The 16,517-nt window shown below is 47.8% G+C and overlaps 1 protein-coding gene across 1 annotated transcript; it reads left to right on the top strand.

The window, feature by feature from the left end:
- The first annotated feature begins 7,651 nt into the window (after nt 1-7,651).
- LOC111189521 (uncharacterized) lies at nt 7,652-15,009 on the top strand. The gene is made up of 2 exons (XM_049474143.1): nt 7,652-7,851; nt 8,125-15,009. The coding sequence occupies exon 2, from the start codon at nt 8,652-8,654 to the stop codon at nt 14,427-14,429; it is 5,778 nt and encodes a 1,925-aa protein (XP_049330100.1). The 5' UTR covers nt 7,652-7,851; nt 8,125-8,651; the 3' UTR covers nt 14,430-15,009.
- The last annotated feature ends 1,508 nt before the right edge of the window (nt 15,010-16,517 follow it).

The following is a 16,517-nucleotide window of genomic DNA, read 5'->3' as shown; positions in this document are numbered from 1 at the left end:
CCGAGGCTCGCTCGAAAAACGGGCATAGATTCGCTCTCACGAGCTTCAAAGATCCAGCGCCGAGTGGCTGGTTGGCGCTGCTTATAAGCTGTTGAAAGCAGGTGTTGATAATTAGCCAATCAGCCCTCGGCGCTGGCCTGGTGCGCCCTCCGACGCCCTGGAGGACACCTCGATCGGGCACCAGCCCTTACAGGACCCCCCCCCCCGAGGGGCGGCACCCGACGGCCCTAAACCCGCCGCACGGTCTCGCCGAAAAGCCCTGACCAGTTCCGGGTCCAGGATGTGACGAGCTGGTACCCAGGACCGCTCCTCCGGCCCGTACCCCTCCCAGTCCACCAGATACTGGAGACCCCCGCGTACCTTTCGGGAGTCCAGGAGCCGGCGGACGGTGTAGGCGGGGGCACCACCAATGGTACGGGGGCCCGGGGGAGCAGCCGGACCCAAGGAACAGAGGTAGGGCTTAAGGTGGGACACGTGGAAGGTCGGGTGGATTCTTCTAAGGGCTGATGGCAGGGCAAGCCGGTATGAAACCGGATTGATCCGGCGAAGGATTTTAAACGGCCCCAAGTACCGTGGGGCCAGTTTACGTGGGGTACCCCGCAACGGGATATCCTTGGCCGAAAGCCAGACTCGTTGGCCGACTCGAAATGAGGGGGCAGGCCGACGCCTCCTGTCTGCGAGACGTTTCTGGGTTGCCCTGGCAGACAAGAGGGCGGCCCGAGCCCTCCTCCATGCTCGGCGGCAGCGGCTGACCATCTGGTCGGCCGTGGATACTCCCGTGACCGTCTCCTGACCAGGGAAAGCAGGCGGAGCATACCCAAACTGGCACTCAAAGGGTGACATCCCTAGAGACGAGTGCCAGAGGGTGTTATGGGCATACTCCGCCCACTTTAACTGGTCGGACCAGGTGGATGGTGCAGAGGAAGCCAGACAGCGGAGGGTTCGTTCCAGGTCCTGGTTAACCCTCTCTGTCTGGCCATTGGATTGGGGGTGGAACCCCGAGGACAGGCTGGCCTCTGACCCCAATAACCGGCAGAAAGCACCCCAGAACCGGCTGGTAAAGTGAGCCCCACGGTCTGACACAATGTCCGAAGGTAGGCCGTCGATGCGGACAACCTGCTCAAGCAGCACCTCAGCCGTCCCCTGGGCAGTCGGAAGCTTGGGCAATGCCACAAAGCGCCCGGCCTTGGAGAACCTGTCCACAATGACCAATATCACAGTGTTGCCCCAAGAAGGGGGCAGCCCCGTGATAAAGTCAAGGGACAGGTGTGACCAGGGGCGAGAGGGGACGGCTAAGGGGTGCAGCAGACCCGTGGGTTTGGTTCTGGGGTCCTTATTCCGCGCACATATCGTGCAGGCGGCCACGTGGGCACGCACGTCTGGCTCCATGCGAGGCCACCAAAACCGCCGCCGCAGGAACTCAAGCGTGCGCGTGACCCCTGGATGAGCAGCTTGGGGTGAGGAGTGTCCCCATGTGAGTCTTCTGAGAGGAGCAGGTACATAGTCTCGGCCCTGAGGGCCATTCCCTGGACCCGGATCGGTCTCTTGGGCTCGCCTTATGGCGTCCAAGAGCCCCCACCGAAGGGGTGCCAGGATCTTGGCCAAAGGCAGGATGGTCGAGGCTTCGTCTGGAAGAGGGAGGGGTTCCCACTGGCGAGAGAGGGCGTCCGGTTTGACGTTCTTGGACCCGGGACGGTATGACAAAGTGAAGTCAAACCGGGTGAAGAACAGCCCCCATCTGGCCTGGCGTGGGTTCAGGCGCTTGGCCTGCTGGATGTAAGCCAGGTTTTTATGATCAGTCCAGACCAGAAAGGGGTGTTCCGCCCCCTCAAGCCAATGCCTCCACTCTTCCAGAGCCAACTTTACGGCCAGGAGCTCCCTGTCTCCCACGTCATACCTCTGCTCTGCAGGTGTTAGACGGTGGGAGTAGTAGGCACATGGGTGCAGTCGGCCATCCAGCCCCGCCTGCTGGGACAAGACCGCACCCACGCCTACTTCAGAGGCGTCCACCTCTACGACAAACGGGAGGCCAGGGTCAGGCAGTCGGAGAACTGGAGCCCTGGTCAGCAAGTTCTTGATAGCATCAAATGCTTCCTGGGCCTCTGTGCCCCAGCTGAACCGCCCAGACGTCTTCCTCGTCAGAGCGGTTAGCGGTGCGGCCACAGAGCTAAAGTTTCTTACGAATCGTCGAAAGAAATTAGCGAAGCCCAGGAAGCGCTGGACCAGGCGCACCGAAGTCGGTCGGGGCCAGTTCTCAACTGCCTTGACCTTGGTGGGGTCCATGCGCAGATTGTTATGTGACACAATAAAGCCCAAAAACGAGATGGTCTGCGCATGGAACTCCGACTTCTCCAGTTTGACGTAGAGGTGGTTCTCCAGGAGTAGCTGGAGAACCCGTCGGACGTGGGTAACGTGTTCGTTTAGTGAGCGACTGTATACGAGAATGTCGTCCAAGTAAACGAACACGTACCGGTCCAACGCCTCCCGGAGAACCTCATTAATGTACCCTTGGAAGACGGCGGGGGCGTTCATCAACCCAAAGGGCATAACTAGGTACTCATAGTGCCCAGATGGGGTGATGAACGCAGTCTTCCATTCGTCACCCGCCCTGATCCTAACCAGGTTGTAGGCACTGCGCAGGTCCAGCTTGGTGAAAATGGTGGCCTGCTGCAGTGCCTCAAAGGCGGATGACATGAGGGGCAGGGGGTAACGGTTCTTGACCGTGATCTTATTGAGGCCTCTGTAATCTATACAGGGCCTCAACCTGCCATCCTTCTTCCCCACGAAGAGGAACCCGGCGCCGGCCGGGGAGGAGGAGGGTCGAATAAATCCCAGGGCGAGGGCCTCTTGGATGTATTCCCCCATCGCCCGGCGTTCAGGACCCGAAAGAGAAAACAACCTTCCCCTGGGAGGACTGGTCCCAGGGAGAAGGTCGATAGCCATGTCGCAGGGACGGTGGGGGGGCAGTATCTGAGCCTGCCTTTTACTGAACACTTCGCGGAGGTCCTGGTATTCCTCGGGTACCCGAGAAAGGTCAGGACCTCCGGGGTCGGGGTCCACACCCTTGACGGCTCTGGGGGGCTGAAGGCAGGAGGTTTGACAAGCAGGCCCCCACCTCAAAACTGAACGGGTCAGCCAGTCGATGTGGGGGTTATGTCGCTGGAGCCAAGGGAAACCCAAAATAAGCTGCAAGTCGGGTGCCTTTATGATGTACAATACTACCTGTTCTGAATGAGGACCGACTCGCAGCGTGAGGGGGCGTGTTTGGTGGGACACAACCCCTGGCTCCAGTGACCGCCCATCGATAGCCGCTATGGGGAGGGGTTCCTGTAGGGGAACCAGTGGCAAGGCAAGCTTCCTGGCCATGGCCGCGTCCCAAAAGTTGCCTGCAGCTCCCGAGTCCAAAAAGGCAGGAAGACGAACCTCAGATGCCCCACACGAAAGTGTGGCATTGAGGAACACCCCCTGAGTTCGAGGGGACCCTGGTCGGTCTGTTAGGGGTCCTTCCTTCCCTAACCGACTTTGGCCTTTAACTGCTAGCTCGGGGCAGGCAGCGCGCTGATGCCCCGAGACTCCGCAGTGGAGACACCGACCCCCCCGCATGCGAGCATTGCGCTCCTGCCTAGACAGGCGAGTGTGCCCTAACTGCACGGGTTGTGCCCCAAGGTTTGGTGGCTCCTTGGTCAACCGAGGTGGTCCAACAACCGAAGGCCAACCCCGAGGTCCCCGTGCCCTGAGCTCTACGCCTTTCTCTAAGGCGGCTGTCCAGTCTCTGGGTCAGCTCAATGAAGTCGTCAAGGGACGCTGGGGGGTCGCGATGAGCGAGCTCATCTTTGAGTCCCTCATTGAGGCCATGGTGGAACGCACTGCCCAGAGCGCTGGAGTTCCATCCGCTTCCAGCCGAGAGCGTGCGGAACTCTATAGCGTACTCCGAAACCGACCTCCTACCCTGACGCAGGTTCAGGAGGCGGGTTCCTACCTCCCCTCCTCGACTCGGGAGATCAAACGTCCGCGAGAGAGCAGCTGTAAACAGCGCAGCCGAGGTGCAAACCCTTGGCTGGTGTTCCCACACCGGGGTGGCCCACGCTAATGCCCGTCCGGAGAGGAGGGAGACGATATACGCCACTTTGGCACGCTCTGACTGGAAGCGGGACGGTTGCAGCTCGAATGCAAGGGAGCACTGCAGGAGAAACCCCCTACAGCCTCCTGGTTCACCACCATACCGCATGGGGGAAGGTAGTGGGGGCTCAACTTGAGGCCCCACTGAAAGTGCCACAGCAATTTTTTCTTCCACCTGGGGGGGTTTAGGTGCTTGGGTGACAGGCTGTGTTAACAGGCCAGTCAGACCCTGCAGCTGGGTTAGGATCTGCTGCAAGGTCTGTTCATGCCTCCCTATAGCCTCCCTCTGGTTCCCCAGTGTGGCTTTTACCTGCTCGAGATCCGGCTGCTCTGCTGGGTCCATGTTGAGCTGGATCTTTCTGTAATGGGTTGGGGAGCAGTAGCTCTCCAGCCCAGAAGGTTGTAGGAACCAAGTGCAGAGCAGCAGATCTCAAAGCAGGTAAACCCAAGAAAAAGGGAAAAAAAAAAAAAAAAAATAATAATAATAATCAATATATCAATATAATAATGTCGCGGTCGCAGCCCAATGCTCTAACCGCTGAACCAGCGAGTGGATTGGGATGCGGCCGCTTTAATCGCCCTTTAGAGCCTCCACTCCCGAAAGGGGCGGAGCAACGAAAACGGGCGGAGAGGGAAAACAGGCGGAAAACAAAATTCACGCCGAGCGTGAGTGAGAGAAAGGGGGAGAATTGTAAACAAGACTCGCCGTGGAAGCTACGGCTACCTCTTATAAAACGAGGTGAAGGAGTAACTGAACAAAAGGGGCTTCCAAAGAAAACAAAACTGAACTGAGGTGTTTGTGGATTTAAACGCTGCTCCACCAGAGAGGGGAGGAACAGAGTGGGAGAGAGAAGGTAAACAACCGCGTGCCTCGCGGTGAGAAACACACACAGACACACAAAGACTCGAGAGGGGCGGCAGAACAGAGCACACCGCTCTGCTCCACCAGACTAGAGAGGGAGAGGAAAGGGATAGAGGAAGATACTTATGCGGGAGGAGTTTTGCCAGCGGTGCTGAACAAAACTCTCTCCAAAGGGACAGCAGGAAAGAAAAGAGAAAAAGAGCCGAGGCTCGCTCGAAAAACGGGCATAGATTCGCTCTCACGAGCTTCAAAGATCCAGCGCCGAGTGGCTGGTTGGCGCTGCTTATAAGCTGTTGAAAGCAGGTGTTGATAATTAGCCAATCAGCCCTCGGCGCTGGCCTGGTGCGCCCTCCGACGCCCTGGAGGACACCTCGATCGGGCACCAGCCCTTACATAAATATGATTACCAGGCTGGGAAAAAGACTCTTATAATGGGGAAGAAGAAATCTACACAGACCGGCTGGACGCAGCATTAGCTCCTTTCATGAACAGTCTTTCCTTTGAATTCAATAAAGTTTTCTCTCTACATATTATTCAGTTTTTCAGTTGTTTGTCACTATGGTTATTGTAATATCACATCTGAATTAGTGGATATGGGTAATTTTTACACTTTTATTTGCAAATGAATACATTTATGAAGCATATTTTTGTTTTATACAACTAAAAGGTAAAATAGATTAACTAACTGTGTACAAGTGTAGTATTATGTGAAACATAGCTTAGTTTGATGATTTAGCTTTAATTGCTAATAAAAAAACTATTTATTATATTATGGTTACATTACTCATGCATTTCTACAAAGCATCTAATCAGAAATAAATAAACAAAACTGATCATACTCTGAGTATGAATTGATGGAAAGTATATCATTTAAAGTAAATCATGAATATTTAAGTTTATCTGTGATATTTGGATGAGTACATTGCTGCAGAAGTGTAAAGGAAAAATAAATATCTGCTGCTATTTGAGAATTAAATAAAAGCAATGAAGCGTTTGAATATATTACACAATTAAATATAGTTTTACCGATCTGGAGGGTTATCCATTGCTTTAGTGACGTCTCTGGTTTATATGTAACCATTTCTGTTACAAATTTGAGTGATTTAAAATTATTATTTACAAAAACACTAGCCTTAACTTTAAACAGTAATATTAGTGTGAAATGAATCAGGGAGAGAATTTGGCAAAACAGTATAAAACATTTTTTATACCTCAACCACATATTCCATATTTACACATGCTGGGTCAGAAGAGACATTTACCCGTAGATGGCAGTAAGAGGTATGGTTGTTTTCTTTTTTACAACTGTGAAAGCACTGACATGGTTCTTACAAACCGATCTATAATAATAATAATAATAATAATAATAATAATAATAATAATAATAATAATAATTAATATCAGTCTGCAGCCTAAACTATACATTGTGTCAACATAAACCCATAGTGAAATTAATTCAGCAGACCCTCCTCTGTCAGAAAACATGGAGTTTACTATAAAAAAAGCGTAATTGTAGATGTAGGAGTCATCACACTATAGGCGACAAATGGTTATATACCATTAAATGATATTGATACAGGATGAGCATAGTTGTATCAGTCTGCTGTCTAAACTATACATTGTGTCAACATAAACCCATAGTGAAATATATTCATCAGACCCTCCTCTGTCAGAAAACATGGAGTTTACTATAAAAAAAGCGTAATTGTAGATGTAGGGGTCACTTATACTATAGGCGATACATGCCATTAAATTATATTAATACAGAAAGGGCATAGTTGTATCAGTCTGCAGCCTAAACTATACATTGTGTCAACATAAACCCATAGTGAAATTAATTCATCAGACCCTCCTCTGTCAGAAAACATGCAGTTATCTATGAAAAAAGCATAATTGTAGATGTAGGAGTCATCACACTATAGGCAATACATGGTTATATCCCATTAAATGATATGAATACAGGGTGGGCATAGTTGTATCAGTCTGCAGCCTAAACTTTACATTGTGTCAGCATAAACCCATAGTGAAATTAATTCATCAGACCCTCCTCTGTCAGAAAACATGGAGTTTACTATAAAAAAAGTGTAATTGTAGATGTAGGGGTCACTTATACTATAGGCGATACATGCCATTAAATTATCTTAATACAGAAAGGGCATAGTTGTATCAGTCTGCAGCCTAAAATATACATTGTGTCAGCATAAACCCATAGTGAAATTAATTCATCAGACCCTCCTCTGTCAGAAAACATGGAGTTTTCTATCAAAAAAGCGTAATTGTAGATGTAGGGGTCACTTATACTATAGGCGATACGTGGTTATATACCATTAAATGATATGAATACAGGGTGGGCATAGTTTTATCAATCTGCAGCCTAAACTTGTGTCAACATAAACCCATAGGGGCAGGTGCCAATCAAACTATCAAACTATCAAGCAATGGTTCAGAAAGTAAAGAAATAAAACCTGGAAAAAGTAATTAAAAATGTATTAAAAAATGTATTAAAAAATACATCAGCCATTACAACTTGTCATGAACGTCTTCTAACAGCTGAAAAAATAAATCACTCAGATACATTTGAACATGCTATTAGAAAACTGGAACAAATCAAATTGGAAAAAGTTACCTATTTAACTCTCTCTGGTGAAATTACAGCACAGTCTATGTTGCGAATTCCCTTCAGTTATAAAGGACTTTAATTCTGGCGCCACTAGGGGGCACTCTTAGACTAGTGTAGAGCAGGCCTTTTCAGGCAATAAGTTAGACAGCTCTGAGGGGTCCTTAGCACACAGTGTTCATCTGCAGCAGCTAGATAGAAGCTTCTTTGTGTTTCTCTACTGAAAGAGTTCAGTTCATGCGTTCGTGAAGAGGTTAGTCACTAGTTTCTGCATCTTTATCTCCATATATTTCTGTTGTGGTGTTATTTGAAGCTGTTTTAGTTAAACAACAATACAGTTAAATACAGCGAACTATATACACTAGTTCAGATATTATATAAGCTCAGCGGCAGAGATGTAAAATGCACTACTGTCTAGTTTAATGTGTGATTTTAGCAATATTATTCAGTATGTGTAATTAAGTAAGCTAATTCATGAGAATGTTTGTATATTACATGTACTTAGTGAATCTATCTGTTATTCCAGATAACCATGCCACTGTAACTCTGTACACTCCTGCTGAGCTGCAATTCATATAAAGAGCTCAAACTGCATTCCCTGTCTCAGTGTCTACTCTCTTATCGGAGTGCTAAGGTGGATGAGGAGTCCCAGCATAACTGCACTAATTTACTAACGAGCTATCTAACAACTGGTCCTTCGAGCCGGATTTCTTCACCCACTGGGCATTATGACAGAGCAGGGAGCAGCAGAAGTTCACTACAATGTCTCTTCAGGAGATAAGAGGAGCAGGCACCTTCCAGCATATTTGCAACAATACCAAGTGACATTACCTCCTTCCTTCGAACCCACTCGACTTTCATGGTTCCAAGAGCAATGTCCAGAGGGTGAGTACACCCAGGCTGCAGTCATCCAACGTTCCATCCGAGTCTGTTACAGTGGATTACCAGCCAAGTGTAGTGTTACTCCCCCCATCTGGGTCAGCTCAGCCAAGGAGTGGTCAAGAGATAAATCAATGGGATTGTCATGCAGATAGCCAGAACCTCTCCTTCCAAATGAATGAGTCTCTGAGCCTCAGTGAACATTTGCTTGATCTGCAAAGTCACCATAGCAATAATGGGGAAATTGGAGATGAGAGTGATGGAGACTGTAGCTCAATTCTAAGCCGATCAGCATCTCATTTTTCTCATCATGCCCAATCTCAAGAGCCAAGTGTAACCTTGCAGCACAATGTCCACTCCCCAACGTTAGGTGCTCAAGCAGAGATGTTGCCACATTGCACCCTGACTCAAGCACTACCTCAGTCTGTTCCATCCACGATACCTCTCATGACCCATACTGGTCAACCTGCCAGTTTTGGTGGTGGTCAGCCTCTCTCATTTCCTCCATGTATGCCTATCCACCAAATGTATCAGCCTTTAATGCAGAACCAGCAGACATTTCAGCCTAGACCTGCAAACCAAGCATGTGCAGTCTATCAGACAGCTATGGTGTCCATAGCACCGACAGTATACCAGCCACCTTCTATCCCAGCTGTACCAGCACACCAGCCAGTTACACCAGGGATAACATCGCAACTGTATCAGCCTCAGTCTGTGGGAGCAAGCTATTCAGCCTATCCATACTCAACTGTATTTACTCCACAGCCAGTATATCAACCAAACAGCACTCCATTATCTCAACCATCTCAGCTTCTCTACCCAAGCTCATTTCCTCAGGTGCATCAGCCCCCACATGTGCCACTCGCTCAGCCTGCATATCAAGCACCAGCAGCACCACCTGCATCAGTGACCTATCAGTTAGCCCCTCCTGTTAGGCCAGTTCAGTCTTCATCACCAAACATGTTCCAGCATTCAGCTACAGCACCAGCTCTGTCACCAGCCCAACCATGGACACAGCCTGTGCCAGTGCCAAAACTTCCTAAGCTTGAGCATGACAGTGAAAGGGAATTCACAGATTTAAAGATGGCCCTGGACTGCCTATTAAATCCACATCCTGAGCTCACCGAATACTACAAATACAGAGTGCTCATTGAACATCTTATCCTGGATGAAGCTCGCATGATAGCTCAATCTTGTCGGCATTATGCTCAACCTTATACCACTGCAATGCAAGCTTTACAGCGACAGTATGGTCAACCACACCAACTCGCTCAGAGCGAAATTGCTGCTATCCTGAATGCTCCTGATGTGAAGGCTGGGGATGCCAAGGCCTTTCAGAGTTTTGCACTCAAGGTGAATCTGCTTGTGGGGATGCTGACATCACTTGAAGGCCCCAGAGGGCTAGAACTTACATCGACTGGACACGTAGATCGGCTCCTGAGTAAACTCCCTAAGTACTTATGGGACAGCTTCGTGGAGCATCTGCAAGTACAAGGTCGTCTGTTGACTGACAGCTTGAACCCTTACAGCTTGAGAGATCTAGCAGAGTGGCTCACAGTGAAAGCCGAAGCCCAACGACTCTCATCCAAGATGGCACAACGCTACCAGACAGACAAATCTGAGCCCAAGAAAGATAAACAGTCTACGTCAAGACCAAGAGGCCAAGCTGTAGCTATCTATCATGGGTCTGACAAATTAAACACTGCCAGCACTCAGCCCATTGAATCTGCCCCACCAAGCATCAAGCAGAAACCGACCAAACGCTTGTGTCTGTTCTGTAAGAGCAATGAACACTACCTCTCACAGTGTACTAATATTACATCCTGTACCACTGAACAGGTAGAAGCTTGGATCACCAAGGGTAAAAGGTGCCGCAGATGTGGTCGCACAAGTCATGGGCCTGAAGCAAGCACTCTGAAGAAGGCCTGCAGTGAGTGCCAAGAGTCTCATCTAAAGGTTCTACATGGTATCGCTCAGCCAAGCCCTGGCATGTATCTTGTCACCCCAGTGGAGAGAGCTTCGCTTACCCCAGTAAACCAAACTGGTAAAGTCTTTCTGAAAGTTGTACCAGTCATCATAAGGTATGAAGGCCGGTCACTGCAGACCCATGCCATTCTGGATGACGGAGCCGAGCGAACAATCATCCTACCTGCAGCTGTACAGCACTTAGGCCTCAAAGGCAAAACTGAATCATTAGCTCTCAGAACAGTTCGCCATGATGTAGCTCACCTTACTGGCTCATCTGTCAACTTTTCTGTGTCCTCTCTGGCCAAGCCCAACAAGCAGCATCTCATCCGCAGTGCCTTCACAGCAAGCCGCCTAGCTCTGGCTGATCAAGCATACCCAGTGACAGCTCTCCAGAAGCGGTATCGCCACCTTAGGGGGATCCCAATACAGCCCTTTGACAAGGCTCATCCACTTCTCCTTATTGGAGCAGACCACACTCACTTGATCGCAGCCAAGGCACCAGTTACACAAGGCATCAATGGTGGACCAGCCGCTATCCACACCGAACTTGGATGGGCTCTTCAGGGTCCCGATGGACTCCCATCTCATGAAGGGCAGCCATCCACATGCTACTTCACCTCACTCAGACCAGCTCCTGATGATCTCTATCAGCATGTAGAACGTCTCTGGCATCTTGATGTACTGCCTTTTCGGAGTGAGAAGTTGGCTGTCCGATCTAAACAAGATCAACAAGCGGTGGATATGCTAGAGTCACACACCACCAGAGTAAACATTGGGGGTGTACTAAGGTATGCCACACCCTTAATTCGTGCTAAAGGAGCACCAGAACTGAAGACTACAGTGGATGCAGTCTTGCCATCTCTTCGGAGTACCGAGAGAAGGCTGGCCAAAGACCCTGTCAAAGCACAAATCTATGAGTCTGAGATACAGAAACTCATCGATGGAGGATGTGTGAACCGACTCAACCCAGAAGAGGTGGATCAAACAAGTGAGTCTTGGTTCATACCACATCACCTTGTCCAACATAATGGCAAACACAGACTAGTGTTTAACTGCTCATTCTCCTATCAAGGCCTCTCACTCAATGAACAGCTCCTCCCTGGCCCCATCCTCGGACCATCGCTCATTGGGGTCATCTTGCGGTTTCGGCAGTACCCGGTGGCCATAAGTGGAGACATAAAGGCTATGTTTCACCAGGTACGCCTCCTGCCTGGAGATCAGCCCCTGTTGTGGTTTGCATGGAGGAATCTACGAAAGGAAGATGCTCCAGATGTGTACCAATGGCAAGTCTTGCCATTTGGTACTACTTGCAGCCCATGCTGCGCAATCTTTGCATTACAAAAGCATATCAGAGACCATGTGGACCAGGAGGACACTGTAAAGTCGATAGAGCAGTCGTTTTATGTGGACAACTGTTTAAAGTCTCTCCCAACAACAGAGGAAGCAAAGAGCCTGGTGGACAAGATTTGTCAAGTTCTGGCTGAAGGAGGGTTCGAGATTAGACAGTGGGCAAGCAACGACCCCGAGGCTATCAACCATCTGCCTTCATCTGCGAGGTCAGAGAGCACTGAATTATGGCTTACAGAGAAGCACACAGATCCACAAGAACCTGCATTAGGGTTGAGCTGGCATTGCATCACTGATCAGCTTGGGTACAAGGTGAGACCGCTGGAGCCACAACTCCCCACCATGAGAACTATATACAGAGTTCTTGCTAGTCAATATGATCCCCTGGGTGTGATCATTCCCTATACAACACGAGCCAAGGTCATTGTTCAGAGGCTGTGGGCAAAGAAACGAAGCTGGGATGATCCAAACCTTCCAGCAGAACTGTTGGAGGCATGGACCACCTGGGAGAATGAACTCCCCAAGCTAAAGGACATAGTCTTGCCTCGTTCATTCGCTCCTCCAACCCAGGGCACCCAAGTCTCAGAGTATACGCTGCATATCTTCTCTGACTCTTCTGAACAGGCATATGGGTCAGTGGCCTATTTGACCACAGAACACGGAGGTCAAGTTTTCACTTCCTTTGTAATGGCCAGGTCCAGGGTGGCGCCCAAACGTCAGCTCTCAATGCCGAGGCTCGAATTGTGTGCTGCGCTCACAGGAGCCCAACTCTCTGCTCTTATTCACCGAGAGCTGACCTTGAACATTACCAAGACCTTTCTCTGGTCCGACTCTACCACAGTGCTTAGCTGGCTCAAATCGGAGTCGTGCCGATTTAAAGTCTTCGTAGGCACCAGGGTCTCAGAGATACAGGAGCTTACTCAGCCCCATGAATGGAGGTATGTCAATTCAGCAAACAATCCCGCGGATGACATCACACGGGGCAAGTCCTTAGCAGATCTTGGCCCACAGAGCCGCTGGATTAAGGGACCTTCATTCCTTCATGAGCCCCCTGAAAAATGGCCTCAAGTTCCCATCTCTAGCAACCTGGAGAACTCGGACGAGTTAAAGCAGAGTGCTTTCTGTGGTCTCTCCACGACTAACTCAGCAACAGCGATTCCTGACCCCACACAGTTCACCACATGGTCTGAATTGGTAGCGGCCACAAAACAAGCCTTATATGGAGCAGAGTCTGATCCTGCTTCACCTCCATTGGATCTGCATGATGTTGAAAAACACATCCTGAGAACCAGCCAAACTGACAGTTTTCCAGAGGAAGTTAGATTGCTTAAAGCACACAAGCCTGTTTCACCCAGTAGCCGATTAAGCACACTCTCTCCTGAATGGGATGCAGAAACTGGTCTTGTCAGAGTTGGGGGTCGTCTTCGCCATCTGGAGAACCCTGACCTATCAGACATCCATCCAGTGGTCCTAGACCCTCAGCATCCTGTAACCCAACTCCTAATTAAGGATGTAGATGTTCGTTTGCTTCATCCTGGGCCTGATCGCGTGTTTGCTGAGCTAAGATGCCAATACTGGATACTTCGAGGAAGACAAGCAGTAAGGCATCATCAGAGAACCTGTATTGGCTGCAGAAGATGGAGAGGGCGACCAACTGTGCCCATAATGGCAGATCTGCCACCAGCTCGCCTACGGCTGTTTAAACCACCTTTCTACTCGACCGGAGTCGACTGTTTTGGCCCGTACCTGGTAAAGGTGGGACGGCGACAGGAAAAGCGCTGGGGAGTGATCTTTAAATGCCTCACTACTCGATCTGTCCACTTGGATCTGCTGAACAGTCTGGATGCAGACGCTTTCCTCCTCGCATTAAGGCGTTTTATAGCACGACGTGGTACTCCCTGTGAGATCTTATCCGATCAGGGTACCAATTTCAAAGGTGCAGAGACAGAACTGAAGGAGGCATTTTCATCAATGGAGCCTCAGCTGCGGAAAAGCCTAGAGGAGCGGCAAATCAGCTTCAGATTCAACCCCCCTGGATCTCCTCATTTTGGAGGAATTTGGGAGCGGGAGATCCGATCAGTTAAGAGAGCTTTGCAGGTCGTGGTGGGAGCCCAAGTAGTTTCTGAGGATGTTCTGCTCACCGTCCTAGTTGAGGTAGAGGGGATACTCAACTCAAAGCCTCTCGGATATGTCTCCTCGGACATAGCAGACCCTGACCCAGTGACGCCGAATATGTTGTTGATGGGGCGGCGGGACGCCTCACTTCCCCAGGTGTGTTATGCCTTGGATTCCCTGACCAAGAGGCGATGGCGTCACAGTCAAATGATGGCAGACCACTTCTGGTCCCAGTTTACACGAAACTATCTGCCATCCCTGCAGGTGCGACAGAAATGGCAGAAAGCCTGCGATAACCTCGCTCCAGATACTGTGGTGATGATTGTTGATTCCCAGCTGCCACGTGCCTGTTGGCCGATCGGAAAAGTGGTCAAGCTGAATGTTAGTGCTGATGGAAATGTCAGATCAGCTGAAATCAGAGTGAAGGATAAGGTCTACATGCGTCCAGTGGCCCGTCTAGTTCAGCTGCCATCTATTCAGGATGACGATCCTGCATCTGCTGAAACTTCAGGAACTTCTTAGACTTTACATAATAGCCAGGCTATTCTGGGGGCGGCTGTTGCGAATTCCCTTCAGTTATAAAGGACTTTAATTCTGGCGCCACTAGGGGGCACTCTTAGACTAGTGTAGAGCAGGCCTTTTCAGGCAATAAGTTAGACAGCTCTGAGGGGTCCTTAGCACACGGTGTTCATCTGCAGCAGCTAGATAGAAGCTTCTTTGTGTTTCTCTACTGAAAGAGTTCATGCGTTCGTGAAGAGGTTAGTTACTAGTTTCTGCATCTTTATCTCCATATATTTCTGTTGTGGTGTTATTTGAAGCTGTTTTAGTTAAACAACAATACAGTTAAATACAGCGAACTATATACAACACTAGTTCAGATATTATATAAGCTCAGCGGCAGAGATGTAAAATGCACTACTGTCTAGTTTAATGTGTGATTTTAGCAATATTATTCAGTATGTGTAATTAAGTAAGCTAATTCATGAGAATGTTTGTATATTTCATGTACTTAGTGAATCTATCTGTTATTCCAGATAACCATGCCACTGTAACTCTGTACACTCCTGCTGAGCTGCAATTCATATAAAGAGCTCAAACTGCATTCCCTGTCTCAGTGTCTACTCTCTTATCGGAGTGCTAAGGTGGATGAGGAGTCCCAGCATAACTGCACTAATTTACTAACGAGATATCTAACAGTCTATATATTCCTACACTAACAGCTTTGTACAACAAACAGTTCCAGGGAAGTTCTTATCAAGTGATTTGATGTACACTCATATTTTGACTTGGTATAGCTGCAAAGTATGCAATAAAAATTCAGCTATATATAAGCAATAAAATCATTTTGTTACCAGCAAACGAGATTACATCTGAAGGACTTGAGATTTCACTAAAATCATTTTCCCAAATTAAGTGTAAGAAATGTGGAAACAAAGATTCAGTGTCAATTAATAAAAACGAGACCATTTATTGCCCTAAAACACTAATTGTATTATCAGACCAGTGCAATATTAAGCTAGATCAAAAAATAATGTTGTCTTCAGTGTTCAGTGATAATGTTTACAAAATTGGCGCCATTCTCTCTTACTATGAAACCCCCCCTTTTGCTAAACTTTTCAAAGCAGGAAACAGTGGCTGGACTGTCAATGGTGTTAACCATATAAATTATAGCTCTACCTTAATTAATAAAATGGTATCCCAATCAAAATCAGTTATAGTTGCTTTAGAGTTAGAAAATTGTATAGATATACAGAATTTAAAACTGCAGGAGACAAAACATAAATGTACAGAGCAATGTGAGAAAACCACCCCTTATAAACATTCAGATGTATTTTGGCAAAACCATGATGATCTTCCAAAAAACTTACTTAAAGAGGATTTAGAGTTAATCACAAGTGGAAGATGGCTAAATGACAGAATTATAGATGCTTACCTTGCCCTTTTAAAAGACAAAGCAACAGATCAAAAAGTGCTGATGTGTCCATCTACATTTGCAAGTCAACAGCTTTGCCGTTTATATTGTGAGAAAATTGATATTCTGCCAGATGCCCCAAATCCTGAAAGAAACTGGTGGAGATATAATACTGTAGTTGTTCCAATTAATTTAGGCTCTGTAAACTGGGTTGCTGCTGTTCTTAATATAACACAAAATGTGTCGGGTGAAAAAAGTATTATCAATGTAAAAATCTTAGATTCATTAAAAACATATGAACATGAAATTGTGAAAGTTCTAGTTAAAATACAAAAATGTATGGTTCTCCAATATTTAGCATTACATAGAAAAATTATAGAGATGCCTTTTCAGTATGAATTTTATCACAAATGCACTAATTTTAAAAAACAAACATGTGGCAGCAACTGTGGCCTTTATGTGTGTTTCTTTGTAAAAGCAATGTTGTTCAATGTTCCACTAAATCAATTTTGCAATGAAAACATGAGAGATTATCTATTACATGAACTTCTCCATCAAAATATTGTACAGTAATTCATGAATTATTGATTTCACAAATTTGCAATTGTTATCCAATTGAGATTGTTCTTTTTTATCTGAATCTTGGTATTTAATATTTTGTCCACTGACTAGTCTCATAGTTTTGAGATATCAACACT

Source organism: Astyanax mexicanus, chromosome 2, assembly GCF_023375975.1.
Source record: "Astyanax mexicanus isolate ESR-SI-001 chromosome 2, AstMex3_surface, whole genome shotgun sequence".
In the NCBI taxonomy this organism is placed as follows: Eukaryota; Metazoa; Chordata; class Actinopteri; order Characiformes; family Acestrorhamphidae; genus Astyanax; species Astyanax mexicanus.
The sequence above is the reverse complement of the archived record's forward strand: the minus strand, read 5'-3'. Positions and strand labels throughout refer to the sequence as shown.